This window comes from Durio zibethinus, chromosome 11, assembly GCF_047325235.1.
Source record: "Durio zibethinus cultivar Kanyao isolate XHJ-2024 chromosome 11, ASM4732523v1, whole genome shotgun sequence".
Taxonomy (NCBI): Eukaryota; Viridiplantae; Streptophyta; class Magnoliopsida; order Malvales; family Malvaceae; genus Durio; species Durio zibethinus.
In genome coordinates, this window is record NC_143172.1 from 23649242 (window position 1) to 23672000 (window position 22759).

The 22759-nt window shown below is 31.0% G+C and overlaps 2 protein-coding genes and 1 pseudogene across 6 annotated transcripts; all 3 read right to left on the bottom strand.

Annotated features, from left to right (window-relative positions):
• Nucleotides 1-3468: 3468 nt before the first annotated feature.
• Nucleotides 3469-4665, bottom strand: LOC111290273 (isochorismate synthase, chloroplastic-like; annotated as a pseudogene).
• A 3274-nt stretch (nt 4666-7939) lies between these two features.
• Nucleotides 7940-18097, bottom strand: LOC111289318 (P-loop containing nucleoside triphosphate hydrolases superfamily protein). 5 transcript variants are annotated; one of them, XM_022880264.2, is made up of 13 exons: nt 17096-18097; nt 16685-16850; nt 15850-15962; nt 15650-15751; nt 14525-14594; nt 14012-14067; nt 12322-12372; nt 12042-12146; nt 11782-11826; nt 11278-11386; nt 10925-11133; nt 8739-8825; nt 7940-8450 (listed from the first exon to the last, which is right to left on the bottom strand). In XM_022880264.2, exons 1-13 carry the CDS (start codon nt 17948-17950, stop codon nt 8286-8288), a joined length of 2133 nt encoding a protein of 710 aa, XP_022735999.1. In that variant the 5' UTR covers nt 17951-18097; the 3' UTR covers nt 7940-8285. The 5 variants fall into 5 exon arrangements, with proteins under 5 accessions (XP_022735999.1, XP_022735996.1, XP_022735995.1 ...); XM_022880261.2 differs by having other exon boundaries at nt 10925-11127; nt 16946-18097; XM_022880260.2 differs by having other exon boundaries at nt 16946-18097.
• Nucleotides 18098-19946: 1849 nt separating this feature from the next.
• Nucleotides 19947-22152, bottom strand: LOC111289671 (putative 12-oxophytodienoate reductase 11). Its single transcript, XM_022880914.2, has 5 exons — nt 21951-22152; nt 21467-21607; nt 21211-21341; nt 20944-21120; nt 19947-20739 (listed from the first exon to the last, which is right to left on the bottom strand). The coding sequence occupies exons 1-5, from the start codon at nt 22073-22075 to the stop codon at nt 20147-20149; spliced, it is 1167 nt and encodes a 388-aa protein (XP_022736649.2). The 5' UTR covers nt 22076-22152; the 3' UTR covers nt 19947-20146.
• Nucleotides 22153-22759: the final 607 nt, after the last annotated feature.

A 22759-nucleotide genomic window follows, 5' to 3' on the forward strand; every position in this document is an offset into this window, starting at 1 on the left:
AATATACGCAAGCTCTTGCTTTTGACTTTCTGATCTTTTTTTTCTTATGATTCTTGAGCTGAGCAATTATTGGATTAACAGGTAGTGCAGGAACTTCATAGTCATCTTTCATTGATTTTCATATATCCAAAGCATCTAAATGAACTATCATTTTAACAGCCTAGGCTTGATAGCTATCACCATCAAAGACTAGTGGTTCAATTGAGAATGTTTTATCTGACTCTATTTTATTAATGGTTTTGTGTGTTAATATGTTTGTGTAGAAATTTTTATTTATAATTTTTTTTATCCATTCAACTCATAGATCTCTCAAGAAGCTTGGCTCTAATACCAATTTTGTTGGTTTTACAAAGATAAAGAAAAAAAATAAACTTGTAAGAATAAACAATTAGAATATGAAACTAAAATGTTGTTCAACTTCTTCATTCAATGCAACTTCCTTAAATACAAAAAGATTTTAACCAAAAACTAGAATGATTACTAGTTACAAGGCATGATCTTTCTATTTGCAAGCTATAAACAAAAATCGCTAACACATAACTAACTTTTATAAACCACTAACACACAACTAACTTCTTAAAATTTTAGTCAGACATGAAATATTCAGTTTCACCACTTTCTACGTACATCTCATTCTTCACCACACAGTAGCAGTTGATGTTTGTATAATGTAGCTAATGAGGCATTCTTGCAATACTCTTTCTCTTTTTTTATGTTTTAAGAAAAAATAATACTTGAAAAGAGGCTTTTGATTCTTACTCTTTAAGGTCAAGTTTTAAAACTTGATATTTTTTCTATTTTATAAACATAGTTAATAAAATATATCTTAAAAATGTTTTTACTAAAAGTTTTTTTAAGAAAATTTAATAGTAAATTTTAAAAAAATATATATAAGATGAAAATTTTAACACAAAAAGACAAAAGAGAAACCAACATTATATGAGAAAGGGAGCATTTGATATCATGAAAAAATAGTAGCTAATGAATTCTATGTGCTCCAAACAATGATTCCTGAATAGTAGGCATATGGCACAACCATATCAGTATCACATTGGCACCATATTAATGCATTAACCTTATCATGATGGCATCACTATAGTTAAGCATCTAACTTAAAATCGATTGATTGTAAATGGATGAGCCCAACCTGAATATAAACTATATAAAATTATATATTTATTTGATATAGAATAACATTACTTTAATAGACTCCTATCACGTGTAGGTGGATATGAAAGAAGTATATCACGTAACAAATTTAAAAAAAGCAATAAAAAAAATCTTAACTCTGGCTCTGAAACTGCAATGCATGCTCTTATCATGAGATCACTCGAATGGTTGGAATGCATTCATATTTCACATTAGCTTAACATGTTTAAATGCAATAGAAAGGATACACAACACTTGATAGTATTGGATAGTGCATCAACCTTAATGACCTTACAAAATAATTTTGACTACAAATAAATCCTAACTTTATGAAAATATGTTTTCTCTACCTAGAACAACAATTTGACAATTTGAGATATCAGAAGAAAACTTTCTTCTAATTGGTTTTGTAAGCTTTCTCATACTATAATAAACTCTAGGTGGTCCTTAGGACTACATGACATGCAACAAAGATAAGTTATTAATTCGGTGGTTCTTGGTCCCTAAAAAAATTGAAAAAAATTGTAAGACTAATGTAATAAAACATTCAACAAATAAAAGTTTGGTAAATAATTTAGAGTAACAAAAAGAACCTGAAAAGTAGGTCATGCTTTAATTGAAGAGTAAAAGTTTTGGATTCAACTCTAGCATGGTTTTCGAGCAACGCGTCACTGTTAATGCTTAGCCATTTTTTGTGAAATAGTTGCTTTAGTTATTCAAAAAAGCTTGTATAAGTCAAAGCAAGAAGAAACCTTATGAAAGTTGCATATTGAGACTTTTTTTATGTCAAAAAAACTTAAATCAGCCTAAGTTTAGCAAGAGAGAGATCAATTAAAAGTTTCATGTTGTCTGCATCATCACTACATCTACACTAATACCTCACACCAATAAACTGCTTATCAAATCACAAAAGGAAAGGAATAAAAATTTTGAATGCCAATGACATTAGGTCAAAAACTTCAAAAATAATGTCAAATAATAACATGGAATATAATAAAATTGAAAACTATGGTCAATTATCACTTTTCAAAATGCATAAACAATTTATTTGGTGTCATGTATAGAATGAACAATTTAATGAGAAATTTGAAAAAGGTATGTGTATTATAAACAAAAATTAAACATGGGATTTATTACTAATTGCAATGGAGTAGAAAGCAGACATGGATTTTTATTCTTGAACTTCAGTCATGGTAGTAATCTCAAAACTATAATTAAATACCATGCAAAATTCATATTAGTAAGAAAGATATTGGACATACATTTTGTTAACAGGGATGAAAAAAAAATGATTATAAAAAAAAAAAAGGGGGTAAAAAATAGTTGTATATTAAACATGAGATCTGCTATCACATTGTGTTTCCTATAAATGCAAGACCATTAGGTGGCTGAAGTCAAAACTGATAAGCATTTTCTCTTTCAACCTGTAAAAGTATGGCTTAATGATAATTATCTTAACTTGATATTACACTTTAGATAAGTAAAAAAGAAAAGAATGCCTACATATAAGTTAACCATGTTATAGAATCGATACCTAACTTGGGTATTGTCCATTTTATCTCAAAGGTCTCACAATTTTATCTCTCAAAAAGTACTTAACAAATTTAAATTTAGATCTTTATGTATATATCGCATTATATCCTTATATTCTTTTAATGTAGGATTGAGGGATTTACAATCTTTTCTATTAAAGCTTAATGTCTTTGTCAAGGCTAATAAAAAGTATACACAAATCCATAAAATTAGGATCATGCTAGACGTTAAGATTTTAGAGATGGTTCTCACCATGTAGCACTTAGTTGCTTCGAGATTCTAGAGATTACTCACAAGGTATAGCATTTAGTTTCATTTGATTAATAACTACTCTGATACCATTTGTGAATACCCATGAAAGCTAAGTGCTACATGATGAAAATCATCTCTAAAATTCAAATGTCTAATGTGATCTTGATTCTGTGAATTTATGTGTACTTTATGTTGAGTTTGATGGAGACGTCAAGTTTTATTGGTTTTGATAAAGATGTCAAGTTTTAATGAGGGACATTGTGATGTCACTAATCTTATATTAGAAGAATGTGATGTATTTTTATAGGATAAAATTATGAGACTTTCGAATTAAAGTGGATAATACCTCATAAATATGGTATGGATCTCTACACAACCTAATTTTTTGAATCAAAATGATTAATTAAAAACGTAATATATAGTCATAACTCATAAGAGTATGAGGAATATGGTTTCAAAATAGTGTGCCGACCTGAGGCTTCATGAGCATAATAACTATTAAAAGAAGAATACCTTAATAAGTGATGAGCTGCTTCAGTAAGCTTTTTTCACAACAAGATCCAAATGTGTCTTATTGGGAATGTGATTACTAAGGATTAACTCTTTGAAAGCTTCTTTCCTCAACTTTACAATAATAGAAACAACCTTCATAATTGAAAATTTAATTAATGGTATATTACAAGATAAACCATTTTCAAAGCAATTACATATGCAAATGCAAATGCAAAGAAAAGTAAAATCTATTAAAAACTTTATGCACTTGCTGCATTATAGCTTCAAGTGAATCAATGGCTTCATTCCATATTGATGAAAAGATAATGTCCCATAAAACCATTATGGCAAGCATCAAACTTCCTCTAAGCTCACCAAACTCAACTTGTCATTTGGTATCTAGTAGCGGGTTGTTTAAATACTAATAAAAAATTGAATAATTCTGTGTAACTACTTCATCAACAAAAACAAGCTCTCTTTCTGAGGGACCATAAAAGCAAAATGAACCAAATGGCTTTCATTTAGGTGAAATGTCAGTCCTTACATCAAAACAAATTGCTCCATATGCACGAATCAAAGGGCATTTTAAATAGAGAAACCTTCAATCCAAAGAAACAAAGAATTTACAATTCTCAAATACTAAACAAAGATTTTAGACCATGCAAGGTATTATCTAATTTAATCAAAAGTTTTAAGGATTTATCAAAAGCATAATATCTCAAAAATATGAGTTTAAATCTCTACCTATATATCATGATAGATCATCATAAATTTTCAATAGAGAGACATTACAATTTTACCATAACAATTTACCTCTTAATAGACCTCCAATCATCATAGGAAAAAGGATGAAGTTGTCGGAACAACATAACAAAGCCGACCCTAGCAACAATGACAATAAAATTTTGACCAAAAACGTTATGACTATTTCCATTGGTCATTTCTATCAAGAGATTGAAACCAAAGGCTTTACTTTTTCTACCAGAGAAGAAACAACAAGAAAGAATCTGGTTTTCTATTGTAGTTAAGTGTTTTCTATTGTTCTTTATAGTTTGGCATATTTTGGTTTAAGATTTTTTACAGTTCTTTATTCTTAAGCATATTCTAATTTAAGTTTTTTTGCTATTGTTCTTAATTGTTCAAATTTATGGTTAGGGTTTTTTGTTGTTTAGGCATATTCTGGTATGTGGCTAATTGTAATTGTTTAATTATTTATGTAACCTTTTGATTCTTACTCATTACTTAGGCATCTACTAGTGCTAGCATAAGTGATCGCCCATCACTGTTCCCTTAATTTATAGCATAAATGAAGCCAATTAATCAGTATAAAAAATAAATGTTATTTTATAAAAATAATTAAAAAAACTAACAATTCATGGTAGCTAGATTATAAATAGGGTTAAATTTAGGATTGAAAACACTTATAACCTAAATTTGGTTTAGTAATTAAGCTATTGTATCAAAATATTAAAATTAAATCTCTATCTCACTACTTGACCAAAAAAATTAAAAAAACATACATAAAAAACCCAACTTTCAAGACATCTCCTAAAATTTTAGCCAAATCCAATATAATTTTCAACTACAACAGTTCAAAAACAAAATTATGAAAAGAATAGCCACAGAACCTGCCATAAAATCACTAGAAAGATAACTAAACTTAAGTATAAGCATGATCACAATCTCAAGTCCATTTTATAAATTATCTTTCCAAAAACATTAACAAATAGCAATATCAAGTCAATCATGTGAATTCTAATTCTAAGAACAAAATAACATAAGAAAAATATGTTAAATTTTTAAGCTAGAATGTGCACATTAAAAATTTATTGTAAAAGAAAATTGCATTTCAGAGAAAAACTCTTAGTTATAACAAAGTAAAAACTTATAATATAAATTTTATAATAAAGTAAAAGCTTGTAACATAAATTTTATAACAATGGAAGGGACATATATGCTTAAAATAATTGCAACATTTATTGTTAGGGATTTAAGGTCTCTTATAACATTTATAATACAAATTTTTGCTGAAAATGATTCTTATAACATTTATCAATTGTTGTTGGATAGTCACAAAACCAGCCACAAAATCACTAAAAAGATAACCAAGCTTAAATATAAGTAAGTCCATTACCTCAACTCCATTTTATAAATTACCTTGCCAAAACATTATCAAATAATAGCATCAAATCAATCATGTGAATTTTAATTCTAAGAAAAAAAATTGTATTTCAAAGAAAAACTCTTTGGTTATAACAATGTAAAAGCTTATAATAAAAATTTGATAACAATGTTAAGGAAATGCACACTTAAAGTAACTGTAGTTTTAATTGTCAGGGATTTATGGTTTTTTATAACACTTATAACATAAATTTTTGCTGAAAATGATTCTTATAGCACTTATCAACTATTGTTGCTAGAATTTAAGGTTTATTGTGATAGAATTTAATTTTCTTGGTTTTGTAATATGAGTTTTGATTATTATATTCTACAATTTCACTATGCTAGAACTTTTGTTGGTAATAGTCATAATCTTATGTATATAAATGAGATAGTAGAGGACTTAACAGTTGATCCTAATAAGATATCTTACTATGAGTTATTAGACATTTATAATAAAGTTGGATATATGAATATTAGTGAGATATTGTATTTAAAACCTAGAAAAACACTAGCTGATGGCCTGATGGTAGTAAATGATGATAAAAACACTCTTGATATGATTAGGTATATGATAGATCTTGGTGTAGTTGATGTGTATATAGTACATGGTATAGATGAAGCTATTTTAGCTCTTGAGTTGTTAACAAGACCTAAAGTGAAAGAAATAGCTGACGTAATAGGGAATAAAATGGTAGAAAATCAACGTGTAGGTGAGGCAATAAAGAATGAAGGGATAGGAATTGAAAAGGTATAACATTTAATCCTATGTTATAAATTTCAATAATAAATTGTTGATTTGAATTTAAACCACTGTTATCATATCCGATCAATTTAGTGATCAGACAATCAATCAGATGACTCAATATTTAAATAGATTGGTTCTTTAATTGAATTATTTATGAATTTGATTCAAAAATCCGTATTGATTTATTATGTTTATAAAAAAATTCGTAATCTATCATTTTTATTGATTTGAGTCAATTAAATATAATTTTTAAAATAATTTTAAAATCACTCTTAACTTAATTTTTTCATATTAATTATTGTTTTTTTAATCATTCACACTAAAAATTATTTTTCTTAAAAGAATTTAAAAATAACATTGATAATAATTTATAAAAAAAAAACTAAAAAAATCTTTGTAAACATGACTTTCTTTTTAATTATTTAAATAATAATGAATATTTTTAACTCTTATGTCATAATTTTTAATTTATATAATTGCACAAAATATTTATATAATCTATAATTTTATTTCTAATATTTTATAAGATTGTATTAATCCATTAATTCAAATAATTCGACAGGTGAACTATTTGACTTGAGATTTGAGGTCTTTAATGGATTAATGTCCAATTCAATTCTAATAACTATCATTTGAACTTTTCGAATTAGAAAATTCAAGATCAAAGTATTTAATAGCATGCTACATTATTTTTAATATTTTAAAAATTAAAATAAATTAAAAATTATTTCAATCTCATCACTATAACAACTAATCTCATCGTTACTATTATTTTTAATCTTACAAAAGTTAATTTTACCCTTCATCTAAATGGAACTTAAGGGTAAGGCAATTAATTCCACCATTTGGCCCAAATACAAGGACAAGCTGAATAATTTGAAAAAAAATTAATATGACAAAAAATTATCATGATATTATTTTTAAACACGTAGATTTAACACATTAACAAAGTCACGATTACATAAACAAAAAAAATATTATGTTAAAAAGTTAAAATGTTATGTTATCAATTTAAATAACAAAAATTTGAACCATTAATTAATTTGAATAAATTAAAATAGAAAGGTTAATTCTACCATTTGAATATATATATATATATATATATGATGTACTGTGCAATTTGAACTTTTACGAATATTACACATGAAACATTTGAGAGAAATGCTACTTACCAAAAGGAACTTTTTTTTTGTTTGGAATCACAGACGAAGGAATGCCCACATTTCTACTTTCCTCGGGTTGTTTAAGGGGGAAGAACACTACTTTCCTCTTCCCAATGTCACATACTTGGGTTTATTTACCCAACAAATGGATATAGTATAACCACTCGACTTTGATAAGAAAAACAAAATCATTTCGGATGAGCAGCCAGTGAATCGAACTACTCAAACTAATAATAAACCGTTCAAATATGGTATAGTGAGTTATAATATTCTACCTATTGTGCGTTCTATCGGCCAAAAAAGGGAAGAATGGTTGTAACATTAGCTACATATAATCTTTAATCTAGTTAGATTAGTTAAATTTATTTGGCAGAGACTAATCAATTCAACAAATATAATTTGATGGCAAAAAATAAAAAAAATTCAATAATGCTTAGACACCTTGACTAAACGGATATCTAACGCTTGGATACTATACCAGATCAAACAATTTATACATTTAAAGAATTTTAGTAACATGGAATACATCATTTAAGCAATTGAAATAAACAAAACCCAGAAAATAATTACAAATATGAATTAATCATGGCAGAAAAACTTTTGTTTTCCTACCACAGGGATGGTTCATTCTGAATTACAGATACAGTTTGACTGAACCACCTCTCTTCCCGTACTATGCAAATAACAGCTAAGTCTCCCCTGTGAATACCAAAAAATTGGGGGTTGGCAGAGAAAGCATTTTGCCAAACATCTCTATAAGGGCAAAACTTCCCAGGCTTTTCAATTTACTAATCTTCATCAAGATGAAGCCCACCAATTCTCTTCCTCCTATCAAAAACAGCTTTAAAAGATTCATGCTCTGCTCGAATTCGCTGTTGGAATGAACTTTGCTTCTTTGAATTCACACTGCTATCGGATGTATAGCTCTCCTCTTTAGGCAATGGGTTAGACTTCTGCAAGTGATGGAAGCACAAGCAACCAGAAGTTAAAGTTAGCCTCTGTAAAAGCTATTGAACTCAGAGAAGGTATTCAACTCATCAAAGTGAATATAAAACCAAAAAAGTAAGTCCTATCATTCACTGGTTTCCCAGTGAAGCAATTTCCTTTCTACAGAAAGCTGTTAATTAATTGGAGGATATTCAACGTCATAGAATACAGCTAAGCAGAAACATACTTTTTTTTTCCATTGAAATCAAACTGGCTAAAACTGAAAGAACAGATATGATAATTGCGTAACTGACCAAGTTGTAACCAGCTCCTGGTCCAATCACTAGAGACAACATTTTGGCCTTCTTTGCTGCACCTATTGAGAACCCAGTGTCACCACCCTGAAAAATATGGCAAATAAATAAGCGGGTTAAAAACCACCAGGAAATGGTAGAAAACATATGAAGAACCAACAATGACACGGGATACTGGTACAACACAATACGAAAACAGCAAAAAGGCATTTTTTAAAAGATTTATGACATGAGACAACAAGGATATGGAAATAAAAAAATATTGAATATATTTTAATTAAATTTAACTAATTATTTTTTCTTAATCAACCCTAGTTCCCTAGCCACCGACTTCTCCAGTACCCTATTTTCTCCTTTCAAACCCAGCTGTTGATCTGCCCCATTACCATTTCATCTCTCCTTCCCTAATTTAAGCTTAAATCAAAGTAATTTGAGTAAAACAGGCATGGATATCAGACAGCCAAGTCAACCTTCTCTCCATTTATTTTATTCTTTTATTTTTGTTTGTGGTCTCAAAATTTAATGTCTAGTTGGTGCTAACCATCGCTTCACCAATGCCAATGCCATCCCTTCTTTTCCTTGATTTTCCTTTAAATTTCTAGTGCCTATTGCATTCCCTAATAAAAAAGAATGATTATTCTTTATTATTTTCCGTATATGGCTATGTCTGATACATATTCCAGCAAATCGGAGGTGTGTCCATGTTGGGCATAGACATGACACTGATATATATGCAAACAGTTGAGGTGAGTCATCCTTCATAGCAGAAAACCTTTATTTTTATATATTATCTAACAGCAACCAATTAGAGGCAACACATTTTAGAAAGGAGAAAAATAAGACTAGAAAAGATTTTATGCAAACAAAAATAATGGGGAGACAGCTGCCTAGCTGGAAGTTTTACTGCTGAACTAGAGCAAATACTATGACTCTGAAACCGATCTTATCAAATTATCTCCCTTTAGGCCTTTATAAGATTTTCCTCATTTCCTCAACTGACTCCATCAAACAGAGAACTAATGGCAAAGGATCTAAGTGACCTTTCCCTATAATTTCATCACAATGATCCATTGTCATTCATCCAACCAGGTAAGAACCTACACTGCTAGTAAGTACATGCCAATTAAGTACTGGAGGGCAGAAGAATGCATAGAAAAACAACATGATAATATCCACAGCATAAATAAGATGGACCATGAAACACAGACACACCTCAACCCCCCGCCTATCGTTGTTGTGTCTGACAAAGACATGCCTTCGATATGCTGGAATACATATTGAATGCAGCCAGCTAAGAAAAAATAATAATAATAATTTTTTATCCGCAAATATCGATCTGCACTACAAATTTAGAACAAAACCAACAAAAATACGGAATAACATTGCCACTGATGAAGCGACGCCAACGTAGGCACTGTCTTGACCTAAAATGTTGAGGTCACAAATGGAAATAACAAAAAATAAAGCAAGAGAAGTTAGGCAGACTTGGGTGTCTTAATACCCATAACTACTTTAGTCCAATAACTTTGATTTGAGATTAAATCAAAGAAGTAAGCTACAGGAAATGATGTTGGAGCTGCTGGGATTTAAAAGAGAAGGCAAGGTAATGGAGAAGCCTGTGGCTACGTAACTAGGGTAGCATAAGACAAAAAAAAGTAAGCCATTGAATTCTTCTTTAATAGCTTGAAACCCAAACTTGAAGGCTATTAAGTCTATTTACAAAGATATTTCAAAAATATTAGTAAATTTACCTTAAGAACTTATTATGACAAAAAATGTTAAAAGACATTCTACTATATACTTAGCTAAAATTAATTAAAATATATTTAGTATATTTTTTACTGCCATGTATCCTAATATTTTAACAAATGTTGTGTCACCATGTTTGTATCATGTCATACCCATATTTTGTGTCAGTGCTCAGTAGGTGGACAAGGATTCGCTATATGGCTCCCCTAAAAAACAGTGTACCTACATGGTTAAAGTATTCACAACAGCCACATTCATCTATATACACATACACATGAAGACCTGTTTGGATGTCTACCATACAGAAAATCATGTTCAGAGATTGTTTCCTCAGTAAATTAAAAATGGAGGGAGGCAGGAAATTATACATTCGGGGCAAACACAGAACACTGGCATTTACGGTACTAAAAAGATATGTTTCGCAAAATAAGGAATACCTGGTCACTCCAATGTACAGATTTTCCTTTCTTCCCATATGCTTGGATCAACCCAGGAAGAGCATTCAAATTTCCCTTAATAGATTCTGATCCTTCAGTTTGATCTTCATCCAAATCATTTGACCATTTACTCCTACTTAATTCTTTTATCTCCGTGGGATGGTCTCCCTCAGCATCCCATCTTGTTTCATCCTTTGAAGAATCTAAAGCTTGAAATCATAGGTAAATTGGATAATTAATAAAGTGTCACACAGAAAACACTGAAATATAATGGAGGGTGAAGTGATGACTGACAATTGATATTGAATGCAAACTGATACAGAATGCTCACAAAGCAAAGAAATGAAATATACCTTCAGGTACATGATCTCCAACATCTTGTAAGTTCATTTTCTCATGCTTTTGTTCTTGTCGTCCTGATAATCCTTCTTCATGATCTCCATCTTCCATGTCCATGTCAACCTTGCAGATATAAAAAAGTTAAGCTAGTTAGAATTCCAACTCCAAAATCACATGTTAAAAAGAAAGCATGTTACCGCAACGCTAGTAGAGCGAAGAAATATAGCATAACTATTGCACTGTCAACACAATGCTACTATAAAGTGATTTTCCAAGTTACTTTCCAACTACAAACCTATCTTCGATTACAGAAAATGACATTAAACATACGTTTCTATTTAGGTGCAGGAGCAAATAATACTTAAAAAGAAACATTTGGAACAAAAAGTGATTAAGGAAAGACATAACAAATGGGCAAAAATAATACACACACACACACACACATGTCATGAACAAGCTCAAAGTTTATGCTGTAAATAAAAAGCACAACCAGCATAGCAAGATATAAAAGTCATTACCTCCTGAATACCACTTTCCTTCAGATCATCTCCATGGAACAATAACTGTCATACCAGCAAAATACAGCATTTAGAAATTTAAGTTACAATTTTTTTTTGTTAGTATTATGTTACAATAACTAACATTTCCAAATTATTTAACTTACTGAAGACATCAGCCTGAATTTGTTTAAAATTTCCAAACTATGATGTTTACTTTCTCCTTGAATTTCCAAAGTTTTAACTGTAAAGTTAAAATTGAAAGCTTAGTAACAACAAACCTTGATGTCCAGTTGCAAGTATAATGATGGAGCTTCTTCCCATCGTCTCGCCATCTGTTGGATTTCATCTAAGGTAAAACCATGGATATTCCTAGCTGCACAGCCCTGAAATTCAACATAATTATCATCTTTGTGGCATAATTGACAAAGGAAGAACTCTTGTTCAGTTTATATAAAAACATCAGCAACTTATCAAGTGCAACATTAGAAAATAAACAACGCACAAGTCTCAGGAAAATGTGACAAAATCTTACAAAGAAAATAAGTTATACGCACTCACCGCAGGATCCTTGTATGTAGCTTCTAATACATAAACCTCATAACCCGATCTCTGAAAAGAAAGTAAGGAACAATAAAAAAAACCAGTAACAAATGAAAAAAAGAACCAACTAATGTAACTTAATATTCATCATCATTGCAAGCAAGGTTCTGTATTATAGTCTTATGCTGCACCCTTAAGGTTCAAGTTCAGAAATTATATATGCAAACAGTCAGATTAGGATTTGAAGTCCCAGAGAACTTTCTTTATGGATAGATGAAAAGTCCAGGAAAACTTTTCAGAAGATATTCAACTTCTCCGAGATTGTAACAACTGATTCAAAAAACCATTTTTGCATATTAAAAGCTAGCTTTCGATGATAAACACAACAATAATGGAGTTCTCAGAACAAAGAATGGCAAGTAACAAAACCTCCAACAACCTAAAAGCTAGCTTCTTTTTTTTTTTTTCACAACTTAAAAGCTAGCTTTTAGCAAATTCATTGTATTGTAGGAAACATTCACAAACACAAAACCAAAGCAAATGCAAAATATTAAATAAGCATATGAAATGTGTTCTATCATTTGACCATAAACAAAAAATTCCGTCAATAATAATAAACCATTGAGGCATAAAACTAGCATAAGCAAGCGCATCCACTCTCATGCTAAGAGAATAAGGAAGGTCTTAACTTAAACTAGACAAGCAAATTACTAGCATTGGCAAGAAAAATGCTGGGACCATAATGTAGCTTTTCCACATAGCAAGTTCAAGAGGGTAACGTATAGATACAAGGAATATCAGTAATAATTCAGTATACTTAAATGAAATTCTAGATGATATTGGAATAGTATTGCATGCATCCACATATTCAATTTTGGTATACGGCACAATATGTCACCAGCTACATTTCACAATAACTCAACAGCTTAATCAAAAGTACAAAAGTATACTGGCAACTAATAGCAAAAAGGCTAACTTATTAAAACTAACAAGAAAGATTTATGATCAATGCTGCAGAACAATGGTAGCACCTTCCGAGATAACACCAATGGCCTTGAATTACATGTATTACAAGCATGGTCCATTGTTCCCATTTTTCTGTTTTTTTTTTTTCGTTTTTTTTTGTTTTTTTTTTTTTTTCTAACAGAATAATTTCTTAACCATAGAAATGAAAGTTATAAAGAATGATGATTTTTTGGTACCAAGAGATACAGTTTTCATGAAAACATAAACTGCTTTGCATTTACCAACACAACCCAGAACCGCAGGCTGAGGGGACAAGAAAACAACATTAAAAATAAAACGACTAAATGAATGGAAAAGCCAAAGACTCCCAAGTTCACATCCCAGAGGATTACTTATATGCACATTTCTTTCAAAGATGGCTAACACTTTCTCCCATGCATTAAAGTAAATATTCAGTATAAAATCATCTTTGCCTTGATAGACAACAAACAAAAATTTAGATTAATAAATTGGGACTGAAAAATAAAGAAGATTTCACAATTAAAACAAAAATATTTAAAAACGGTATCTTAATTAAAGTTAAAAAAAAGAGTAGAAAACTTAGAATGAAACCCAACATATTAAAGTTTATGCTACCAAATTACAATAAGGCCCATGTTATGCAAATGAAGACCTGCACACCTTTAAGTATTCCCAGAGAATATACTTGCAGAAAGGGTGTGAGAAAGAATTGAGAGTATACCTTTCCAATTGCCCAAAACTGAGCAAAATCAGCTACCCGCAGATTGCGGTCATCCACTAAGACGAAGCACACATACCAGCAAGAAAAGGGTCAATTGCCGAACAAAAACTGCATCTGTAGTTAGTTGAAAATGTAAGCAGTGCATGGGCACTGCATGATCACTTAAATGCTAATGAAGCTAGATTGTTTATGCGGTTAAATGCTGTAACAAGCCAGCATAACGGGGAGAACATTTAATTGTTTCATCTAATGAAGCCTAGGCATTCCTTTGTCCCATTTTTTCTCTCCTTGTGAAAGAATAAGGAGAAAAGACATCCTCAGTTTTCTAAACCATATTTAACTAGGCAGGTAGATGAACCCACAAGGAAACATGTAACCACATTAGTATAAATTAAAATTTTCAACAACAAACATCAACTAATCAACCTTTAACAAATAAGCTGACTATAATATTAGAGCAAAGATAAAAATCACTGTCTTCATTAGCCTAAGATTTCATTTGAAGAACCATACCAATTACAAAACTGAAGATCCCATCTTCAAGGGTCCTCTTAAATGCTTTCAACATGCTTTCTCGATATGCCTGTAGCATATTTACATTAACATCAATTCTGGTTAAAACAATAAGAGTTGTTAACATGCATGAGCAATGAAATAGCGTCATTACGAATAAAAAGGCTAGGTTTCCAGCATGCATGTATTCATATTTAAATGCAGAAGAATTATCCAGCAAGCTCATTATATTTAGCAATAGCTGAACTAGAATTTTGAAAGTGCTTTTAGTTGGACACATTTCTAATGTTCGGGGGTTTTCCCCCCTTCTAATAGGCATGGAATATGAGGATAAATCTTTAAAACAATTAGTTAGTGTTTGGTTTTAAAAAATAGAGCCATTTTCTGTTATCATTTTCTTGAAAAATGAAAATATGAGTGAAAACGTGTTTGGTAATTGAAAATGGAAACAAATTTTTAGAAAAAAAAAATGAAAATGGGTTGAAATATGAAAACAAAAAAAATATATGCTTTCAATTGAGAAAACAAAGGTACATTATTTTTTTTCCTTTTGTTTTGCAAGTTACCATATTTGAACACTTTTTAATGTCATTAATTAATAAATATATATTATATTTATAATTAGATGCCATTAATAGTAATATCATTGAATATTTTATTTATTTCTTCATTTTTACATTTTTAGAAATTTTTATTTTCGTTTACCAAATACATTTTTTAGAAAACAAAAAATAAAAAATATTTTCTAGAAAATGAAAATAAAAAATAAAAACAAAAAACATTTTCTCAAACCAAACAGTGCTTATATTTTGTAATTATTTTGATCTTTAACGGTCAAATGGATTGTTCAACCTTCTTTTAGACTAGGTAAGCCAAACAAATATCAAAATTAGTTCCACAGACAATAATGTAAAATTGGATGAAACTCAATACATAGCATTCAGCATGAATTGACGAGACTAAGCACATTCCCTGATTAGAGACTTTGTCCAATCTGTCAAAGTAATCTAAGATTAGATGTTTTCAGTAGCAACCAAAAATCTAACAACAAAAAATGTACATAAATGCAAATTCCAACACAAGCATCAAACCAGGTTGCCCCTTCTATATAAATAACTAGCTTACCTCCTCCATTTCAGGTTCATAACAGTACTCCATCACCGTCTTCTTCACTGTTTTCTTGCTTTGAGCTGAGCTTGATGATTTTAAAACATCAGTCTCCTCATCCTTTAAGAAATATGACATGAAATACATTACAAACTTTCAGAGCATTTAACGCTTCAACTGCCATGAATATCAAATAGACATAAGGCCAACTAACAGACCTTTTCAACTTCTGTCATAAAATAATCATCCATGGAATGGATTCGAGGGGCATCACCACCATTTTCAACCTCAAGATCTCGTAACATCTTTGCTAAGTAGCTCTTTCCACTGCCTGCACATAAATGAAATGGAATAAATTAAATATGCCAAACATGATCAACAGTTAATGACATCTTCAGTCTATCTCCTTTATCTGCATATCATGGTCACAGAAATTATTATCATGTACTGTAACCATAACACTAAACTCCATAGCATTTTCGAGGAAATGGAGGATAACTAGCAAACAAAGATGCCCATCAAAATATTAGCAGATATCAAGTGTTTGCTAAGAATAAAAAGTGAAAGTATCTTCCTATGACATTATTGATGCCACTTTTGCAAAATTCTGTTGAGAAAGACATAGCAATTATATTATTACATCTTTCAATATAACAGGAAAAAATGAAACTACCCTACTTGAAGGAAGAATTATACAAAGGATGAATCATGAATAAAGATATGATCTGGATCTAGTTGCTTGTTTAGCTAGCGGTGCACCAAAAACAACTAGAGTTTCAGCTTAAACCTAATCGGTTAAAAAATACCTATAATTCACTATGAGCAAAGTTAAATTTTTATCTGCTAAAAGCCACCAAAAGTGAAACATTTAATTCAGAAATGCACACCTATCCCATAATTCCCACACGTGTTTACTGCCCCATATAATCATTGAGAATAAATTTACCTTATTCTTTTCTTATTTTGCAAACATTAGCCAAGTATTGCCTGCACTCTAGCAGCAAACCCAAAGGTAAAATTTCAACTGAATTGCAAGTATTTAATATAATTTACCTGGAAGCCCTCGAAGAATTATCACAATATGATCAGGCCGAGAAGTTCTATGAGGCATCTTAAACAACTCAGAAGCATCAACAACTTTGGGCTTATCAGAAGGTAATTGCTTTCGAGGAATGACAGCATATTGCACAGAGGAATTCCTATGGATAACTTGAGGATCCTAATAAAAAAATAAAAGTAAAACAAGAATTCTCGTCCCTGAAAAGTACAGTTTCAAGCACCAATGCGAAGAACCAATTAAAAATCAGCCATTACCTCCCCATGGATTCCACCAGAAGCATACGGTGGTGGCTTGTTTGGATAATAAGGCTCAGAAACCACCGGATAAGTGGAATGTGATATGGCTGAAGAACTAACAGGTATAGGAAATAATGAAAATGATGAATTGGGCGATGAAGAATAAACCTTAAACTCCGAAGAAGGATGATGCTGCGCTGGAGGCTCCATGGGCAGAGGTGGTGGCGGAGAATCTGGAAGAGGAGGAGGAAGAGGCTGAGCCATGTTATTGCCGTCAGTTTGTTGCAAATATCCTCCAATTTTCTGTTCATAACCTTGCCAATGATTCACTGCCGCGGGCACTGAATCTTTATGCAGAATTTGATGCTGCTGATTATAATTATAATTATTACTGCTATCACCATTATAATTGTTAAGTGGATCTTCAATGTTATACATCTCAGAACTCCTCGGTAGCATTGGGGTGGCCCTGTTATCGTTATTAACATCATTATGAAAATATTTATTCTCTCGGTTAAATTCACTCAATGAAGCACCTCCATGATCATAAATTAACTTCAATCTTCTCTCATCTTCCGTCAAAATCCGACCCGTAGCCGAATCAAACTCCTCAACCCTCGGCCTTTTGTAGCTCCGATCAACTTCACCACCAACTGCAGCCGCACCATAATCGTAGCCGTAATTAGGGTTAGGATGCCAGGATCTAGGATCGGCGAACCCGTTGATGTAAGGAGGAGGAGGAGGAGGGGGAGGATTTGCGACAGCGGGAGGAAGAGGCGGCGGTGTTGGTGGTGGTAAAGGTTGGTAGGGGTGGAATACGGGTCGGGTATAATGGGGAGGTTGGGGAGGGTAATTAGGGTTTTGGTGATGGTAAGGAGGGTAGGGAGGGCAAAATGGGAAGTGAGGAATTGAACAAACTGGGCATATGTTAGGTTGCTGCGGTGGCGGTGGTGGTGGTGGTGGTTGCCACCATTGATTATAAGGTTGATGATGCTGCTGCTGCTGATAATAGTATTGATCCATGATTTGGAGGACACTTGTCTGAGAAAGAGAAAAGAAAGAGAAATTCTAGGTTTTTAAATTAGGGTTGAAGAAGAAACAGCTGAGGCAGAACGCAAGGAGAACGAGGCTAGTACTTTTTTTTTTTTTTTTTTAGGTTCGAATTTTGATGAATAATTTGTATAGTCATTAAATATAAAAGGAAAAAAAATATATCAATCACGGTTCAACCGGAAAAGTCATCTATTGCATCCGTCCATATATACTTAATAGAAACGCGTCGTTTGGTGCTTTGGTTAATGTTTACTGAAGTCTGAAAATCATTGTCGGTTATCATGTATCCGAAACGACTAAGGTTTCGTTTTTACTTTGAGAAGTGACAGACGGGAATCTTCAAATTTGAAGAAAGACTTGAAAGAAAGCGAGATTATTAGAAATTAAAGTCATATTCAATGATATCAACGATTTAATCCACGGTCCACAATTTTCGAAAACATAAAACATGAGGATTCTAATAATATCAATGTAGGATAATAAAAAATTAATCAGATTAAATTTGTTGAATTAATAACTTATTATGATCAAATTCGTTTATCGAATTTTGTTACCTTAAGATGAAGAATGATTTTAAGATTTTTTTTTTTAATGTTTCATATATCTCAGAACTGCTACGAAAATTGAGTAATATTTGTATTGATTACGATGCAGAAAATCTTTTTATATATATATATATATATATATATATATATATCATGGGTTGAGAGAAGAATTTTTTATGGACATTTGTTTTAAACGAAAGTAAAATTTTTTATTAGAATTTATTTTTTTTAAATATGGTTCTATGATTTTTTATATTTTCTAAAATTTTTAATAATGTCAAAAAAATAAAAAAAAATTCTCTACTCTTTTAGGTTTTTTTAGATTTTTAAAAAAATAAAAAAAAATTATTTATTCTCACTTAATTGTAATGTTATTTACATAATAATTTTTTATAAAATATTATAAAAATAATTTTTTAATATATTTTAAATAAAAATCACGTTTTTGAGATTAAAAACGTGATTTTGTAATATTTTCAATTAAAATTATATTTTTAATTATAAAATATATTTTTAATATATTTTTAAGATTAAAAATATTATCTTCATTGAAAATATATTATAAAATATTTATATTTTTTATTTTATTTGTTGATGTATTATGAAAATTTTTTATTTTTTTCAAATTTTCATAATTTTAACAAAGACTAAATTTTTTTTTAGATAAAAGACATAATTTTTGTTAACAAACATTATATTTTATGTAAAAAAAATAGTTTTTTTATATTTTAAACAAATACACAATATTATTGAAATCTTTGACAAAAACTATGATTAAAAATGTGATTTTTACTGAAAATATGAAAAATACTTATTTTTCAAATTTCAACAAAAATAATATTTTTTTAAATATAAAAAATAATTTTTTTAGAATTCAACAAAAATAATTTTTTTAAGATAAAAATATAATTTTTTGTTAAAAATATAAAAAAAATTAAGTTTTAAAATTTTTTAATTTCAACGAAAATAATATATTATTCACTTGTTAATCACATATCATGAAAACAATATACTAAAAATTTTAAAAAATGCAGTCCAATTTCAATGGCAGCTAAAAATATAGATAATATTATATGAGGAAAGTAAATCTCTGACCAAAGAAACTCGCCTGTTTGATGTCAGTTGCAACATTGCAACATTGCAGTGGCCAACATTTTCTAAGTGAACGAAATTCAGAAATTACACTTTCAATATCACTTTTTTTCAAAATAATTATTTTTTCCAAATTTACAAAATAAGCACCCCTAAAAAAATCTTTTTCGTCGGAGAATTATTTTACGGTACTCTTCTAGTGGTGACCGATGAGACACTACTGAAAAACTTCAAATCATTCCATCTCTTTATCATATAACTAATTAGAATTTAATTCTTAATTAAATTATCGGGATAAAATCCTATTATTTATTCCATGGTAAAAAGACTTTATCAATTATATCTCTTTATAGATGGATTATCCGAATAGTCCAACAAGATCATTCACACATTATTTACCCAATGCTATAATGCTTGGGACAAGGAAACCATACAGAAGATAAAAAGAAAAAAAAAAGTACAAATGCTGGATTTAAATTGACTTGATAATGATTATTTTAAACTTGCCAAATCCTCATTTGCAGTCAGCTTAAGCAGTGTCTTGAAGAAATGGGTAATCGGTGTAGCCAACAACAGGATCTATCAGGCAGTATGTACTTCGGTTGTGTTTAGTGAGAGGGGCATTGAGATCAAACCTCCTTGGCAAATCTGGATTGGCTAAAAACAAACGACCAAAAGAAACGAGATCTGTGCGGTTTTCAGCCACAGCTTTGTTACCATCTTCTTTGTCATAGCCTCCAGCTACAATGAATGTACCCTTAAAAGCCTTCCTCATGGGAAGAAGACTTTCAGATGTTTCAAAACTTTCTTCAGCAAGTTTCATCCTAGGCTCAACCATATGGCAGTAGAGGATTCCATATTTGTTCAATGATTCTGCCATGCAGACCCCTAATGCTGTTGGATTTGAGTCACCTGAATCCAAATAGTTTGCAAAGGGAGATAGCCTGATTCCTACTCTATCTGCTCCTATCTCATTAGCAACAGCTTCAACTACTTCCAGGGCAAACCTGCAGCGGTTTTCTAGAGACCCACCATATTGATCTGTTCGATCATTAATATGATCTTTCATAAACTGGTCAAGTAGATATCCATGAGCCCCGTGTAACTCAACTCCATCAAAACCTGTGAATCAAAAGGCCTCATTTCAGAGAATCCCTTTTCTATGTTAATTCATTTAGATTAATCTCACCTTCTGAACTTGTGGATAAATAAAAAGTTTCAGCAGAAGAGGTCTAAGTGAGCTAATTCACTCGTCTCACAAAAGTCTCAAGGAATTGAAATTGTTAATTTGCGTTTTGTGCAGTTTAAAGGGGGATAGAAACTTGCCAGCTTCCCTAGCATTCCTTGCAGCAAGTCTATACTCGTTGATAACTAGAGGGATCTCATCTGTCCTTAACCTCCTTGGAGGTGAGAATTTTGCAGGTTCAGCCGCATTTGCTTGAACTTGGGGCATCAGTTGTTTGCTAGTAGAGGAGATAGGAGCTTGCCCATTTGGCTGATACTCTGTTTATTTAGGTAGCCAAGCCAAGTGATATATATTAACAAAAATCATGATGAATTCAACTTACAGAAAACCAAAATCTATGAACTCACCATAAGTTGAAGCCCTTCCAACATGCCATAGCTGACAAAAGAAGATCCCACCTTTTGCATGGACAGCATCTACAATGGGTTTCCATGCCTCAACTTGCTCTTTTGACCATATACCAGGCGTATCTTTGTACCTTTATTTATACGTGTAGAAACCAACTTTTTGGTTAAATGCTTGAACTTGAAGTACATAAACAGTAAATTCAACATATAGTTATAACTTGTAAGAGAACTTGACGATCCAAGACAGTTAAATTACCCTCGAGCTGCTTCAGAAATTACAGTTGCTTCAGTGATCAGAAGACCTCCCTTGGTGGTTCTTTGGGAATAGTATAAAGCGGCATGTGGCTGAGGAATATTGTTATAAGATCTCTGTCTAGTCATTGGTGGCATTACCATTCTGAGAGACAATAACATAAATGATAAAACTACATCAGGCTCCATTAATTCTACAGGAATATAAAGTACTGATAGAATTACTTGCACCTTGCAGGGTAGCAAGGTAGCCAACCTTGAAACAGAATATTGCTACAATTAGTTCCCTTCCCTTTCATTTCAATATGATGCTCAATCATGCAAATATAAAGCCATAAGCAAAATCAAACAGATAATCTGTTTAAAATGGCTATGGATTTATGTAGCAACATTTAAGTGCTTTATTCAATTCGGAAGATTGGAATAGAAGAAATATTTAGGAAAACCACAAAAGAAAGAAAGGTGAAAAGGAAAGAGCATAATATTACCTATGAGAAAGATTGAATTTTCCCAATTTGTAGGGAGTGAGAACAGGCATAGCAGGAACTCCATTACAATTTTTGCTGATAGTTTCTTGATCTTCTTGCTGTTGTGTTTGTACTCTGCGTCCCATTTTTGTTTCTGATATAACCCAAAAAAAAAAACCTTGGCTTTGCTTTAGTTTGCTTTGGAATTCGATTGCCACCAAGTTTTGGTAATGGCTTAGATAGTTTTATAGTTTCCACGAACATAGCAGCCGATCTGCCAGTGCCAAAGTCCGCAGATCAAATCCCACAATTCAAATGTCATCATCCGGTCTGCCAGTGCCAAAGTCTGCAAATCACATCCCAAAATTCAAATGTCATTCTTTTTTGTCGTTTCTTTTTCTATTGGACAACGTTTAGATTCAAGCACCTCATGGGAGAATATGTTTGTCCTGTACTATTTTTTTTTCTTTATTCTCTACAAATAAATTGACCAGACCACCTGACTATGACTTTTCAAAGTACATCCTAAATATCATTAAGCATTGAGCGTAATCCATTTCCCCATAATACGCACATTAGGAAAGAAAATGAATATTGCGATGTAACAGCTTGATATCTTATTTCACTTGGAAGTGTGAATTTTTCAAGTAAAACAGAATTAATTATCTGAGTAAACCAAATTATTTCGATAATTCAATTGATTTTCTGTATAAATTTGATTGATTTTTCAGTTTTGGAGTAATTCATTTTCATCATTTTCATAAATCTAAAAATCAAAGTTCCCAAAATATAAATCGAATTATAAATGAAATCTTTCTCCGGTCATTAAT